At 38.7% G+C, this 17685-nt stretch overlaps 1 protein-coding gene across 2 annotated transcripts in view; it reads right to left on the bottom strand.

Annotated features, from left to right (window-relative positions):
* The window catches only part of LOC146699844 (roundabout homolog 1-like), an 83224-nt gene extending 80162 nt beyond the window's left edge, over positions 1 to 3062 (bottom strand). For both annotated transcript variants that reach the window (XM_085469764.1, XM_085469765.1), the window contains exon 1: positions 2451 to 3062. In XM_085469764.1, the coding sequence (XP_085325890.1) occupies positions 2451 to 2508 (58 nt within the window). In that variant the 5' untranslated portion in view covers positions 2509 to 3062. The remainder of the gene's footprint in view (positions 1 to 2450) is intronic.
* Positions 3063 to 17685: the final 14623 nt, after the last annotated feature.

Below are 17685 nucleotides of genomic sequence, written 5' to 3'. Positions count from 1 at the left end.
CACCTCAGAGGATTTGGATACTTATTGCTAAAGGCTAAAGTAATGATCCTAGTGACAGTTAAGCTGGCAGTGTTTTTATAATGATCCTCGACTTAGTTTGAAAGCGCAGCTGTAAAACAGTCATCTTAATGAAGAACAACAGAATGGGCCGATCTTATATTTTCCTGAAGTACCTTTTTATGCAGTCTTTGCAGACCTTTAAACAAAGCAGGTAGAATGGTGAGACAACAACGCTCTGGGGACGCATAATTAAGATGTGCACATGGGAAGAAAAGGAAAAGGCCATCTCGACAAGAGCACGTGCTTTTTTGTGCGTCATTTAGATTATTGAACATCATCCTTATTACCTGATTTATTACTTAAAATGACACCAATAGCTGAAGGTTTCTGTGTATGATCAAGTCACCAAACATCCAGCTTGAAGAGCTGGATATTTGCCATATTTAGGTGTGTTTATATTAAACACATTAGAAATGGGAAAACGATGTAATCGTTCTGATTGCAATTTGGACCATTTGCAAGAGAAATGGCAGCTATCTCCGGTATAAACTCTCTATAATCAATCATAAGAGCATTCTCTCATGGGTTCAAACTGTGGTATTGCATGTACTCTGCACCTAATAGCTTCTTCCAACTCACTTGGTGACCATTTGTAATAAAAAATGTCCACTGCATTAGTCAAAAGAGAATGAAGTAAATACTGTTAAATACTGTTATTAGTACTTGGCCTTCTACTAAGGGGTTAATTTCTGTTCACATTAACCACACAGAAGTTATTATGTTCACTTTAAACTTCCTCTTGCCAGTTTGCTTCTTGTATCCTGACAAAAAATAGCATTGAGTAGGTGCCTATGGCTATAGATGATTATAGTTCAGAGACATTTTTTTTTTAAACTAGATGAGTGAGCCGTACTTCTCAAATCTCCCTGAAAACTCTTGGAATTATGCGGTTACCAAATTTGTCAGTGTGCAAATTTACAGACAACGTACTGGAAAATTGGTGTCACGCACATTTTAGTGCTCTTGGTGAAGAGGATGGGCAAGCTTTAGCGTGTTTCCCCCTTTTTTTGACTGACCACTGAAATTTAAGAAAAGAGCAGGTTAAAAGCTGCATTATAGCCACGTTACTGTTTTTGCGTTCATGAAAGTGGCCTGGAAGACCATTTAGGACATATTCAGCGGTTTGGAAAGTGTGAAGTAAATACAACTATGTTTATTTTAAAGAATGTGATCCAAAAGTAAGGTTGTGTTTAAGCCACACGTCTTTTCTGAAGTTATTTGAGCTGCTGTAGCCTTTGGAAGAATCACCTTGTGTGCTGTCAAGGAAAGGAAGTTCTGCATCAGATAAAACCATCACTCAGTGTCAGACACTTACGAAAGCTCTAGTGCTGAAAACACAGCAGTTCCTTTGCAGCTTGTGGCCACTGTTAATGTTACTGACAGCTGCCTCTGCTTTACAGAGTGAACGAGTCTGGCGCCAGCACAGAGTATCAGGGTTTCTTTAAACGAATAAATAAATAAATATATAAATAGTAAATGAAACAAATGTCATTTCATGTGTTTTGAGTCTAAAGTGCATTCAGAAATACGCATGCACACATATTAAGGCTACATTTGCAAACATTTGGAAACGCGTGCTTTCAAATGGTCATTGTGGGTTATTCAACATGAGCCAATACATCACAATAAATTGCACAAAACACTCCAATAAAACCTTTCTTTCAGGTTATGCACCCCCAACCTCCACCTGTGACTTCACTGCTCAAGGTTAACCTTGGCCATTCAATAGACAAAAATAAAACTCTGTGGGTAATAATCAATGTGCATACTGGTAATCCAAAAGCTTTTCTCTTTTTTCAGTCTTTGTCTCAGATTTCTCCCAGTGAGAATGATGTTTAAAGATGGCTGGTGGCTGATTTCCCAACTTGCAGTGCCTGAACATGAGAGGATATTTTGCAGAGCCTCTGTTCTTAAGTACACCCCTATATAATGAATTTAAAAAGGCGACAACCTACCACATCCAGCTAACTCCTCCTGCACTTAGTCATGCAAATGATCTCATGCTATTGCAAAACTGAGAGTTCTCACATAAACTTAACAGCAGCCCATGCATTCAGCTGTGAGCTCCAATGAATTATAATAAGTGGTTTATAAAAAGTATTTCACTGGACAGCAGGGTCACCTCCAGCTACTCCAGTCAGCACGCGGCATGGGTCAGGGGCCACACACTGGTACTGCAGTCTGCAGAGAGCAAAGGTGACCCAAATACCTGCGGGCTGCTGTTACAGATACAACTGAGAAAATCCATCATCTTCTTTCCCTTCACTTTCTGTTTCACCATCGCTACATTTTTGCATATGCACGTGCCCATCGGGTATTATTTGGAAACTTTCCATCACTAGAACACAGGCTGACAGGGGAAAAATGTTTAGGCAATAAGCAACTCATACCTGAAGAAATGTTTAGAAATACCAGCAGAAGGTAAACTCCTGTGAGATAAGCAGGCATCTCTAAGAACAGCTGGAAACGGTGTTAATCCAGTGAGAATGCGTTTTCTTGTCTATTTCATCTAATTTAGGAAGTTCTACAGCAGAGCCGAAGACAGAGGGGGGATCGGGGTGGAGGGAGAGTTCCTGAGCTCCGCGGTAATACAGACAGTAATGTTCACAACTGCTCCTCGGACACTGAGTTTGTGTTTGAATCAAAGTTCGAATCAGTCGGAGACATCCTTACGGGTTATCCGACAAGTAGCCCTAATCCACTCAACACCACTTGGATTTTCTCCACTCCCACTACCCAGCTCCTCACTTCCAAATGCCGCTAACTTCACGGAATTCATCTGGGATCAGATTTGTCCGACTTCGAAAGAAGATTTCCGCAGCTGAATGAAGAGAAAGGATCGAGAAGAAGAAGAAGAAAAAAGATCCGAAACGTCCACTTGCAGTCACTTTAATGGTTTAAAAATGTGTAGTGTTAGCCCGATTTAGTGGGACTGACGCTGGTTGGATGAGGCGCCGTGCGTCTCTGCGCTCAGAGCTGGTCTGGCTTGCCTACCCAGTCACAGGCTTTTCTGTTGTGCAGAGGAGATTCCTGCGAATCAGGCACCATTTAACCGCATACGGATACACTGACAGCAAAAAGGCTCCAGTTGGCTTTGCATCGTGCTCAACTTTTTTAAAGATGAGGCTGAAGAAGTCTAATATATGTCATAAAACCATCGGAACACGGTATATCCAGTTTAAGAAATTAAATAGCAAAGTGTCACAAGATCATGTAACACATCAGGCAACTCCAGCAACATCAGTCCTGTTTAATGAACGGCGGCAGCCTGCAGAGGACTATAGTAAACTCCAACTAAACCCTTTGTCAGGTGCCCATCATTACCCAATATTTTAAGAAGTGCTTTTAGTCACATGCAGATTTCCCCCATCTAAACTACACTCGATATTTTAAAGTGTGACTACTGCTGAAGTGAACAAATGACCTTGATGAATGATTTATACTATTTTTATCCCACCATCAAGGAGAGAGACGTGCACTGTGTTCTTATTATATCCAAAAGGGACAGGCTCGGGCAACACACAAAGAAGTGCTACAATCTTAATGAGCTGGTAAAGTGTGCCTTCATCTGTGAGGCTGAAGCGTCACTGTGCTTTTCAGGGAAATTGAAAAAATCGATCCAGCTCGCACCCTGTGACCCCCACTCATACTCCTGTGAAATTAGATGATATTTTAAAGTGCGTTAGAAATGTAATATCTCGTGGATTGTGTCCTAATGTCACGTTGAAGTAATAACTGGACATCCTCAGTTATAATCCGATTAAATAAATACTTTCTATCGATAAAGAAAACTATAAACTTGGCAGTTGGTCTAATTCTCTAACCTAGTGAACCAAAGAAATGTATTTGTTGTCTGAGCAGGTCCGGGCTCCCTCTGCTGGCTGCAAGAGCGCAGCACAGTCCATGGGAAGGATCGCTCCTGAGAAATTTCGCTTCTCCTTTAGAAATTTAGAAGTACAGAAGTAGTGATATTAAATGTTAACGTTGAATTCTGACTCTGTCACCCCGGATCATTACTAATGCAACAGGATTAATACTTTGTTTTTGTCTTCTAAGTTCAGTATGTTAAATGTGTGTGTGTGTGTGTGTGTGTGTGTGTGTGTGTGTGTGTGTGTGTGTGTGTGTGTGTGTGTGTGTGTGTGTGTATGAACCTTTCTGTGTTGACTGTCATATCTAATTTATTGATAGCCAAAGTCATTTAGAGACATGCGCCTTTATAATTCAGCTCGCAAATAAAGAACAATTTCAAAAATATAAAAACTTGAATGGTGTGTTTTGCTGTACTAAGTCACTAGTCATTAAAATGTGTTCAGAATTTGCAAATTAATGATGAGACATCCCATTAATCTCTTTGCTCTCTCTCCTACATATGCTGCTTTTATAGATGGGTAAAAGTATTGGTATTGATAGTGGTAGTGGCAATATTAGCCCTGTAATTACTTGCATTGGATTGATACCAAAATTTGGAGTATGGCACAGCAATACCTTATATGTTTATTTTTCTGTATGCACACACGCTCCACCCACCCGCAGTTCAAATCTAAGAAAGATAGCTTAAAAGGAGCTAAAATGGTTTGTTTCAGACAGATTTTAAAAAATAAATAAGTATTATTTTGAACTGTGAATCATGCAAAGCCACTCTAGCAGAGTAGAAAAAAACTGAAATATAATAAATTTGGAAATGAGCACAATAGGTACCCCTCAATTTTTGCAATAAAAAAGCATGCATTTAAAAAATTCCTCCACATATCTGACTGAAATTAGTAACAAAAAAGGAGTAAACAGTAATTATGCATTTAGGGCAAATGTGACCACCCTCTCATGCCACAGAAGTGGTAATCTTCAGTAGCTTCTGCTCTTTTAAGTCACATTTAGACTGAACAAAGTTTACTTACTCAGCCGTCCCTGCCCTCATGCCTCAAATCCTGTAATTGCCCATTGTGGACCTCTGATGGCTCTGTCGAATGCATTCAGCTTTCCATGCCAAGACATCACAGCTGGTAAACAACCAGTAAAATATGGGAAATTACAGTCTCACTATGAGCTCTCGTCTGGCTTCATAAAACACACACTCAATGGCTTTCATTGTAAACACCTCTGATTCTCTGCCGCCTTTATGCATTTTCTACCTTTCTAAACCATTTATAGTGTTAAAAATAATTTTAACAACACAGTGATATTAAAAAAAATAATTGGACAGTGGTTTCCTCCATTATTCACTTTTAATTATTTACTGCACATATTGCATTTTCCTTCTTATTTTCCCAAAGGGGGTCTCTGTTTGCCTACATTTCTTTCATTACTTGCACGTAAATATCATCCCTGCAATATGACTCTCTGGCAGCCCAGTTGGCTGAGACTATAAGGAAGAGCAGGCCTGTGATTGTATTGCAAGACATATCGTTTGGTGATGTAATAACTTCATCATTAGTCTCAATTTACTGCATTAATATGAATATACTGGCTGGAATCACAGTAGAGCTAAAGAACAACAAAAAGAAGATAAACAGAGGTTCACCCATGCCTCTTTTGTTTTATGCATGCATGGCCTCTACATAATGCCAGGTGCAGTATGCGCCGCTAAATGCAGAGTTTGTGAATTCTGTTGTGTATTTCACAACCCAAAGCACCAATATTTCCAGGAACAGATGGTGTAAAATGAAAAAAAAAATGAACACAAAGACGTGCACGTCTTCACGACAACACAGCGCATTTAATGGCAAGGAATTCAAGGAGAGCTTGCCAAGTACTGAGACCTAATTTTATTTATTTATTTCACCCCAGAGTGGATATCCAGTTGGTTCTCATCCAAGGGAGAAAATATCTCCAGTAAGCACAAAGCCAAATCGCCCCTCTTCCCCCTCCCAAAAAAATATATTTACAAAAAAATAAATAATTTGGAATCTCAACAGAGCAATAAACTTGGCCTCGATCGTCTGTTAAGCACTATCAACTGTTTTTATCCACTAAAGATGCAGACAGGTTTTAAAAGCTGTTACACACACACAAAAAAGGTCTTTCATGATATTTTTTGCTCATACCAGTTGTGCATGTGACAAATCACTGCCATTAGCGGCTCCTTTTCACATATTTTACCCATTACTAGCTGTAATTTCCATGCTGATTCACTGCTCTTTGCTCCTCATCTGACAGTTCATTGGCTTTTTCATGTCTTGTTTGCATCATAGTTGTCAAATGCCTTTCACTACAGTTGCTCAGGGTCATGCAAAGTACTGAGGCAAAATGAGAAGCAGCCCTTGCCTTCACATTTAACAACACAGTCAGAAAAGCTGATGCAACAGCCATGCCTTCTGTTTTTCTCGGTCTTCCTCCAAACTGGCAGCTGCCCGGATGGTCTCATCATTCATTAAGACTTGGATATCTTTTCAACTTTGCGCCATCTCACAGTATTTTTTCTTTCCTTGCTGGTCTACTAAGATTTTAGATGTGAGAAAGGGATCAAGAATTCCACTTTCACCCATTAGTGCCACATAAACTAACAATGGAACTCCACTTTTGATTTCATAATAGAAAAAGAAAACATCTTCATGGTGCCCATTATGGATTAGAAAAACACACTCACATAATTATTATGGCATGTCATTTTCTGTTTGTGTTTGACTTAACTTTGCTTCAGAGGCTAGGAAGAGTGCTCAGCATATAAATCAGTTTATTGAGGGCGATTTTTTCATCTTCAGAAACCACAGAGACAGAAGAACACTTAAATGTTTAGCTTTGTTCCACCACAATATACCCCCATGTCAAAGCCCTCACCATAAAATGTCAGAGCAAAGGGATAGAGGATTGAACTGTGTTGGCTTTGGACACAGGACTTGCGGTCGACAGCTGCTGAACTGGCATTAAATGGTATTAGAGTCTTTGTCAGCAAAAGGAAATGTGGTATTCTTCCTGGGAAATGGGATCAAAATTGTGTCTTTCAAAGGACAAATACAGAATCAGCACATCCTGGGGCAACACTTCACCGGCAGCTTTGTTGAAGCTTATTTCAGACGCTTCTTTGAAGCTATTTTGCAAGATAAAACCAAAGCAAAAGCAACAGGATTAGTTGAACAACTACTGGCAATAGAGAATGCAATGAAAAGTAAATGCAAACTAGGAACATGCAAGCATAAAACCAAATTAATTCCAGCATTCTGCACATTGTAGTCACAACGACACGATGCTTTACACAAGACTGATGAGTGGATCATACCTTTATACCCCTGGTTGTTGCCTTGTTCGACTTCCTGTTCAGATGCGGGCGACTGGGTGATGACCTCATGGTTTCCTCTGTGTTTGTCTATATTTGTTTGCATGGAAAAACAACAGCAAGTGTAAAAAAAAATACAGTATTTTTTGACCTACATAATATATGTAATCTATATCTTCATGGCCTAAATGTATCCACAAACAGTAAACTACACTGAAAATTGTTGCAGAATGATTGTGAACACCGTAAGATAGGTTTTTTTTTAAAAAAATGAACAAATAAATGTAAATCATCTCTCAGTACCCAAAAGAAAGAAGCATTTTTAACAAAGAAGTTTTATGAACTTCAGTTGACATTTTAGAAAAGGACTTGAAATGATGACTGGGCTGGTTGAAGTGAATAAATAGATGAAGTTAAAAAGATGTTTCCCAGTAGATAAATACATTTTTGCTTTGGAAGCACATTTTTATAAATGCCAACCCTGTGAAGTGTATTCAAATTTAATCCTGCAGTAGCAGAAAGGAGTGTACAAGTTTTCCTAATGACTTAGTCACAAGAGGAATGTGATCTTTTATGTGTAAGCCGAAACTAAATCTAATGCAACATCAATTATGATATAAAAAATTTAGCTTGGTATGCAGTAAAACTTTTGTATAGCTTACTGACATTCATATATATGTATTATGACCTTATGACCTTAAACTGAGAATGAAACATTTCTCAAAATGTTTTAGGTAAATGGTAAATTTCTGTGTGTTTGCAATACTGTGAGCAGTCATTCTATTCATATGCATATGCTCACATAGATCAACCTCAAGGTTTTCATTAATTTCCCCCAAGATCGTCCCAATCTTGGGGGAAATTAATGGTGAGTGGTATGGGTGTGATATGCTGTATAGCTTCAGATATTTTCTAAAACTCTACCACTAGAGGGCGCCACTGCCTAATCAATACAGCAGAGCTGGGTGCAAGAAAATGGAACAGAGGTATAATGTTTGGGCTTTTATAGTTTCGGTCCTTAAGTATTTAAGTTTTTTAAATGATGCCCACAAACGCCAATATATAAGTAAAGCTAAAGGTTTACATATCTGATAAGGAGATTTAGTCATTTGAAACTGAAATAAAAGAACAGAACATCAAGCAAAATTACAAATTCCAATCTATTTTACATAATAACTGGTAGAAGATAATCTCACTCAAAGACAGCTCAAAGCGTATATAATTATAATCAGTGAGCTCGATTACAATGAAAGTTTGCATACACAGAGCAGCAATGCGTATTGTACAGTAAGGCAGGGTGTGCATTTCACTGAAAAAGACAAGAACAGATGCAAGTGATCTTTGTTTTCATGTTTTCATCCAGGACAACATAAATGCACCTACAGGAGAAGTTCAAGTTAGTAAATCACAATAGTGCGTCCTAATATATTACTCTTCATCGTTCTCACACCCACGTATGAGATTCTCACCTGATAAAAAGTCCATGCCACAGCCCTGCTGCAGGTTGTTCATACAAAGCAGGCCAATGAGAATGAATATTTGAATAACCAGCATAGTCCCAAAAGGCAAAGTGGGTCTTCGGGAAGACCTCGAAAAAGAAGCTTGGACAAAAAGATGGGGGAAAAGAGTGTTAGCACATTTCAAATTTGGAACATCCTTTAGAAATAAATGGCTCAATATACTGTACATGTAGTTCCTTGTGTGCTTTATTGCTATTTTAAACCATTTTAAACTCCCAAAAAATGTAGGAAATTGTTACCACAGATATTCTTATTACAGTTCCAAAGTGAAATCATTCCTTCTCCATCATCTATCCTGCTGGCTAGTTTGTGCAGGCGTGTCTCTGTGTAAAAGTTCTACAATAAAGAAAAAGAGGCAGACAGATGGACTTTGCTCTGAAATGCATCCAGAATACAGACAAATGTTGGGTCTGCCTGCTTCAGTCTAATCCAGTCCAACCTTAACAAGTGAATGCAGATTGCTGTGGTGTCTGTGCTGAATTTCCTTTCAAACCCCAACACACAAGTGAGCCTCTAAATCTTAAAGACGCTCTCTGTCTGTTTTGTGGAAAACTGAGTAGGAGTACGCTTTGTGCTGAAGTGCTCCATCAAAATTTCATGCGCTCATACATATTCCAAGTCAAACACCATTGAAATATGCTCACGTTTACCTGCTGCATAGCCCATCCTAATGCTGCAAATACACATTTTTCACACACAAAGTGAAATGAAACAAACCATTACTCTCAAGTGAGTGTGGTGATGAGACACAATGAATGCTCCAGGCAAGGAAAAAAAGAAAAGAAATCAGTTCTACTGATCAGCCATCTGTGGTACAAACAGCACTGCAACTCTTCCTAGCTGTCTGATGGACAGCCAGATTCCTGGGATGTCTTGGCACCCTGTGGCCATCAACTCCATGCACCACTTTAATTATTCTGAGAATTACGCACCAACAGCCAGCACTGTGAATGTGCCAAAAACTTGAATGAAGCATGAATATTCTGTGCACATAGCAATGAAAAGATATGGGTTTTGGCGTGTAAAGGGGGATATTTACGGCACTGTCCTAGCTTAAGGTTCCAGGTATTTTTGTGTCATTTGACAAAGTGTGAGTGTTTCATGAGATTCATGACTGCACTTTTAAAAATTTGATTTGTTTAATTTAGATATCTAAAATTGAACTCATTTTTTTAGAACCAAGAAAATCAAATCAAGCTGTACTATTTGAAGACTGTTAATAATTGCTTACTTAAATAATTGATTGTGCTTCTATACCAGTCAACTTGTAGATATGACAGTTGGAATGTATAAAGGTGTGTGAATTAATCACACCGGACTAAAATATCTCAATGACTGATTTTACAATTCTTCTGTTAGAAGGTTTGTAGAGATATAGAGCATGAATTCAGATTACTTTGTTTATAACTTTCTTTTCTTCTGATTCCACAATGAGGGTGACATTTTTTTAAGCTCAGAAAAAAGATCAGGTGGGCCGCCAGGTATCTTTTCTGCAGATGAACAGTGGCTTAGCTTAGCCGGCATTTCAGGTGCAGCCCGAGGAAAGAGGGAGGATGGATGGATGGATGGATGGATGGATGGATATTTAAACCGCAGCATCCTCAAGCAGCTGACATCTGTATTTTTTAAATATTTCAACAGCAGTTGGTGATACCTTAGAGCAGGGGTAGGCTAACCTTTCTGATGATGAGTGCCATCTAAAATTTCCTAAGAGGTCAGTGTGCCATATGACTGCATTAACAATAAATTTAATAACACTCTATATTAACAGTTACACACTATATAGAACAACTTTATAGAATTATATTTGTTCACAGATGTTGGCAGCTATCAGCAAATAGTTATCAGCTATTTTGAAATAAAAAAGACACTTTTTATCAATAACAAGAACTCCATAACAGCAAATGAACTATACAACAGAAAATGCAAATGCTATTTATGGTCTCCTCACAACAGTGATAAGAAAAATGAACTGAGCCAATATGGCATGTTTGTTAATACAGAGATACACATGTTACATGGTCTCTGAGTGTCCAGCATTCAGACGACTACCTGAGGACACTCTTCGTGTGAGAGAAAATCTGCTCACACAGATATGTAGAGTCAAATACTGTCAATAAGGCCTCTGCAATGTTCTGAAGACAGTTAAACTTGTCAGGTAGTGATGTCCAGCAGGTGAAAATACAAGCTCCACGAACACGCACAGCTAAGGATTCCAGCTGCGTTCGTAGTTCTGCAAACTTTGACCCCCACAGAGTCGAGGTTTTCATTTTAATCAGCTGCATTTCGATGTCGCATTAACTGGAATTAACTCAGCCAGTTAATGCGAGACAAATCCAGCTGCTCATTAAAGCTTTCTGGTTTGATCAGAAAAGAAAACATTGGTCCATACGCCTGAAAGTCCAGAAAAAGCATTGTGAATTCTGTCTTGAGCCTATGGATGTATCCGTGTATTTCCGCAGTGCTGATGCTGCGCTGAGCGGAGAGCTCCTGAAGCGTTTGAAATGTCGGAATGTAGAAATTTCAACATCGCTTGAAAAAACTGACAGCTAGCAACGTCCCTCTCACCGGTAGGCTAAGTGATTTTTAGCCAATTACAAGTTGAATCTGGTAGTTGGGGTTGTTAGCTAAGATGCCACCGTCATTGAGAAGTGGCACAACTAATGTGTCTATGCGAGCTAATTTCCAATGTGCACCGCTGGCCTGGCCATTTATTTTTTAATGCACCCTCTCAGATTAATTCACAAAAAATCGGCCTGGGCATTTTGACTAGAGACCGGCCCACCAGGTACTATAGGAAAAGCCATAAAGCCTTTGAATGAAAACAAACGCTGTGGTGATGACAGTGATGAACACTGTCTTGTTGGTATATGCATGATTTCTATACATTTTACATCTTGGTTGTAAGATTCAGATAACTATTTATTAAAGGCAAGAGATTTTAAATGAGAATAAGAAAGAAAAGTATTTCTTTGTGCCCCCCTTTCCCTGTTAATGCCCTACCTGGCCCCCTGGCAAAACTTTGCTAGACCCGCCCCTGCACAGTTACCAGCTGTCAGCTACTTAGAAAAGGATCCTGGTGTTATTTGTCTCTCAGAAACAGTTCATAACTTCCCTTCAACTCATTCATGTCACCTAAAAGGTAAACCTGTTTCTCCATCACCTGTTCAGCTCTGATGATTCAGTAAGGACATCTCCTGGTTTCATCTTCATGTTTCCCTCTCACCAGATAACCACACCGATATCATGACCAGCAGCTTTATGGCTCCAGCAAACATCAGCTGATACTAGAAATTAATATTAAATAAATTCTAACAACAGCTGATCAAGCTTAAACATGCTGCTGTTGTTTAGCGTGACATCCGCTGGTTTCCTCTTTCTGGCGCAAAGTGGGCGATAAACAAACAAGAGAGAAAAGCCGATCAGCTGATCATTGATCAGTTTCATGATTGGAGGAGCAACAGGAAACAGAGGGAGAGGGAATGAGAGAAGAAGAGGCAGCTGACAGAGTAAAGACAGAATAACTCCAGCTTTGTGTCTTTTTCCATTCTAGCTGAAGTCCGGGACAAACTGTGTTCATTTTCAAATCAATACTAAACTCATAATATTTTCTCTGAATAAGAGACGATTCGGTTTTTACGGGATGGTTAGCAACTCTACTAACTAACCTTATGAATAAAATAAAGTTTATTAGAGGTGGGAATCACCATACATCCCACGATATGATATTATCACAATACTTAACGCACGATACGATATTATTGCAATTTTTGAAAAATATTTTGCGATATTCAGATTCTGTACATAAAGGTAAACTTTATTAATATTCATTTTATCTAATAACAAAGTCTCACACTCAGTCTTTCTCTCATTTCAGTCAGTTTTATTGTTGACAAACTGAACGGTTTGTATTACAGTCTAGTCCAACTTACCATCTGGTACAATTATAGCTATTCTGAACTATGAAATTTGTGAAAACTATGCAGCCCCTTCAGCAACTGAAGAATTTGAAAGTAAATTAAAACAAAATATAATTTTACATTGAATAAAAAAGTTTTAAACTTAATTAAAATACAACATGTCTTAAATGAAAATAAGTAAACTGTCATGTTCATTGCTGCCATAAAAAAAGTTAAACACATTTGGACAGTGAAGGAATGTCAGGATTCTTGCTCAGAAAAAGGAGCTGATCAACATGCTCTGAAGTCAGAGCATGTTCCAGTCCACAAAAACTTTTTTTGTAACAAAATATCGATTTCTGCTGTCCCTGTATCGATACATTATTAGCAAACAAAATATCACGATACTACACAGTATCGATTTTTTTCCCCACCCCTAAAGTTTATTATCAGTAACATCATAGCACCCACCCAGCTGTACAGAAACTCCATCATGCTAGCTAGTATGCAGTACGAGTTATTGTAACTGACTGTAAAAAGTCAGCACAACGAAAATAAACTACACCTAAAGTTGGTTTATATCTGACCCAGATAGACTGCAGGTCATAACTTCTTACCTGAAGTTCAGTTCACCTGACACTCCTCCTCCAGCCTCCCCTTTCCCTCATCCACCCGCTGGCCTCTGTGGAAGCTCCGCCATAGCCACCACCAAGCAACTGAGTGATGCCAGTATCTGGCAAATCCACCACCTTTCATTGTTTATACCGTTACAAGAAGAAGAAAAAAATCGGCCCATAAAAATGAAAAATCCCCATCGAGCCACGGGGCAAATGCCTGGTATGCCTGATGGCCAGTCCAGCTATGGTCATGCCATCAGTTAACCCTACGCGTGCAACACAATGGAGTAAAAATTAGCTTAACACACCGATTTATTTATTAACCAACAGCTTGTAAATGTGATGCGTCTAAGGCTCAACTCTAAATTATTGATACTAATTTGCAATGGTTCTACCAACTTAACTTGAATTGTTAAACGTGCAACCAAAAACGATCTATCTTAAAACATCTCTGTTCCAATGAACTGTTTTACAAACTGTTAGTTTTATATATTTGTTTTTTTCTTTTATCCAGTTAATAGTTATTCACAGAGTCTTGCAAAACACTGTGTTCTAGACATATTTGTAGGTACTTCAAAACTATCCTGCTGTGATGGGCTCAGTATTCTGCAAATCTAGTAAAGATGCTGATGTCTCAAAAAGCGTGAGCCAGAAACAATAATATTTCATAGGAATAAAATATGAAATATGAATAACATTCATATTGAAATCTACTGCTAACGTAATGAGCGAGGGAGATTTTTGCAGTATGCTGAATATTAAATGTGGGTGGTAATAATAACATTGCACTGTTTAGCTTTATCCAACATCTGTTGGAGAATACTGAGGGGAATGGTAGAAAGTGGATGTATAAATCAAAATGTAATTTTAAAATATGCCAGCGGAAGAAAAATATGAATCAACCAGAAAAGGCATATAGGGTTATGCATAATATGCTGAAAACTCCATAGGAGAGAAAATTACACCAACAAATCTACAGTAAAAGCAAAGAGGGAGAGAGAGAGAGTTGCATTATGTAAAGATTAAAAGTATCTGTAATCATCATAATAGTACAATTCTACTGTATGTGAGAAGCATTTCAATAGCTTACATTCTACTTTGTGTGACACTTTGATGCTGTGGATACAGGTCCACTTACAGCCAACACTTACAGAGCTGCCTTTGCTGAAAGACAGTATCTACTAGGCTCATCTGCACAGGCTTTGAGCTAATGGGAAGAGAGTGCAGTCCACAGGAGATGGAAGTGCTGATGTCCCCTTCCGTTTTCTGCCTATTGGGAAATAATCACGGCTCACCATCTAACATATTGTCAATAAGATGCTGCAGACTAGAACTCCCCCTATACCCGAGCAGAGAGATCGAATACTGTAGAGTGCACTGGACCGTGAACAAAATCACTTTTCAACACCTCCCCACATACACACGCTCCCATCTTTTCAACCTCCAAAAATTTAATCCCATGTCCTCATGGAGACAGAAACGTGCAGTGCAATATGCTGCCAAGTGTACCGTGTCAAAAGGCGGAGTGTAGACACTTAGATACATAGAACGTCTGTCAAGAAACTATGGATACAAAATGCAAAGCAGACATATCCAATGCACCTTGCAGGACTCTACTGCATATCATTAAAAAGTACTACGTAATTTTTACATGGTTTAACATCAAGCATATTTAAATCACTATGCACAGGTTGTGATGGTTGATCAGGACTTCTCCAGTGCAACAGCTCCAGGGTGCTAACTGAAAGCAGGGGCCACCACCAGGAAGTATGATTCACTGACAATTTTGGAGTCTAAATCAAGTCCACAGTGGGTGGTATGTAAAGGAAGAGGCTCACGCTATTGAGTAGGCTCAGATATTTGATGTACACACAACACGCATCCCACCTGCATATATTAGTGTCACTCAGGTAAAGTCATACATCACATACTTTTACATTATACAGGGCTTACTGTTTTTTTGGGGAAAAACTAAGGAGTTCTGTGGAGTTCTTATCAATGCTTGGCAGTTACTGGTGACATATTGCTGTGTCTTTTGGGGGAAATGGATGGTAGGGAGACAAATACAAGCTTTCATCACTGCCACTATAATGCATTAAGGGAGCTATCAGAGCAAGACAAAGGATATTAAAAGTATGAGAGGATATGTCTAGAGCTCCGTCAGGGTTCATAGTAACAAGTCACAGTCAGCTGAGTAGGCACTGTGGAGCAGGAACCACAGCAAGAAGATAACTGATGGTCCCACGGAGCAGCCTCAAAGGGCATGACCCCAGAGGATGAATTACCCTGCATGTCAGGACCAAGAGTTTTCATAGTCCAAGATGGTCTTGGCTTCTATTAACAAATAATTATTGAAATATGGGTTATTTCTGTGGATTTATTGGATTCGTAGCAGTAAAAATGTAATCAAGAATTTAGATTTTATCAAGAAAACAACAAATAAATTACAGCAACGAGTCTACTGCAGCAAACTGTACTTGATACAGGACAAGCACAGATCAAGAGATTTCAAGGGAAATACATACACTAATTCCACTCAGTGTGACAACTGTTAATTTTCAGTGGGTAGTACAGCATGCTCATCATAATTCTGTTTACCTTAATTTGGCTGGGAAAGTCATTTGAAAGCAACTTTTAAAATGCATATAAATAAGCTAGAACTACCAAATTAAGAGAAGCTGTAACGTATGAGTTATTCTTTTGAATTCTAATGATAATTAAATTGCACACATTCACAGCCAAATGCATCTAGAACCACCAACGGATTTTTAGAAATCAAAGGGGTTCTCTTAAAGGGCTGTTATGTCTTTTTAAAATTTGCATGGGTTATTTTTGGTCTGACATCATTCAAATCCACTAGGATTACAGTATAGACTAGCATTTTATTATCTAAGACCTAATAACAAAGGTGAAAAATTATGATTGAGCTATTATTTAACATGTGAACACTAAGTAGATTGCAAATTGTAGAATCATTCAATGATGATTTACTAATAATCAGAACACATTTAAAGAATGAAAAAAAGGTTAAGGTTTACAGGTACGCTATAGCATTACTGCCTACATGAACAACTTTCAGCACTACAGCACGTGGACTGTCTGCGCGTGTAAATCTAAATTAATTGAAAAAGCATTCAGTTGCCTTTGAAGCCACCTATGCCAAAAAACTGCACTAACAGCAGCAAAATTACTAAGCAATGAGTAATATGAATGAGTACAACTTTACAACTTACCCCTCCAGGTTATTCCTCAAGTATTACTGGTTCATTTTTCCCAGTGAAGCCAAGTCTCTGCCACTGTGTGTTGTTGAGGCATGCAAGTAGCCCACAATGAAAGCAGAAAGAAAAAGAAAAAGAGGGTTCATTTTAGACCTGTGTAAAAAAATAAATAAAAAAAGGTGGTGGTGGGGGTTAAAAGAGGGAGCCTATGCTGGAGGAAGAGCCTAAATAATCCATCTGTGATCTAGGAGACGCTATCAGATGGGGTGAATACAAATCACAGACCTACCTCTGCAGCAACCTAGGTCCAATATCCTCAGGGTCCTAAGGCTACACTCTAACAGTTTATTCTTACAGATGAGGACTAACACCCCACACATTCAAGGACATTAGAAACTGTTCAGCTAAAATAAAATAATATTTTTGGTCTTATTTTCTGTGATTATTAAAAAGAGAAGGAAATATATTCTTGTATTCGGAAATACCAGTGCTTTATTTTGCACTCAACTCTAAATGAATGTGCATTTTATTAATTTTACTGCATCTGTGCTCAACACCACCCTCTCATTTCTTACAAAAACTATTATATCGCAACTGTTTATGTATAGCAGAAAGCTCTATCATCTTGGATGATTTGGCACAATTTGGAAACAAGTGCATTTGTGTATACCTGTTCGATAAAGATGCAGAGTTCAAGATACCTGCAAAGAACCATGGTGTGTTGTTGCAATGTGGAGAAACAGCCGTGCTTTGTGGCTCACAATCTGCAAAAAGTATCCCACAGGGTATCCACGTTTACCTGCAGCAAAACCAGCCTGCGTCTCTTGCCGGTGCTCGCAGTGAGTGAAATTGAAATGCTTTTTTCTTCTTTCTCATTTCTATTCAGCTATACACATTGAGGGGGTTGGTTCGAACTTGAAGATGCATAGGTCACAAAGCAGGAAAATACCCAATTCATCATAGAGATAACAAAGACAAACACATTCTCACCTATAGAAATTTTAGAGGTTTTGAGGCCACCTGATTCGCATGACTATTAAGCTCTGCCCTTTTCTATTGTCTCCCACCATACACTTCTGTGTGATTTTCATTTTTCAGAAACACGTCACCTGTGCAGCAGCAGCAACTGGCTTTATGTTATTTTAATGAGGGCAATGTCGA

The sequence above is a fragment of the Copadichromis virginalis genome, linkage group LG10 (assembly GCF_057382275.1).
Source record: "Copadichromis virginalis isolate Kocher_CV1m ecotype Utaka linkage group LG10, C_Virginalis_male_GT1.1, whole genome shotgun sequence".
Taxonomy (NCBI): Eukaryota; Metazoa; Chordata; class Actinopteri; order Cichliformes; family Cichlidae; genus Copadichromis; species Copadichromis virginalis.
Note: the sequence above shows the minus strand (reverse complement) of the source record. Positions and strands in the feature narration are given on the sequence as shown.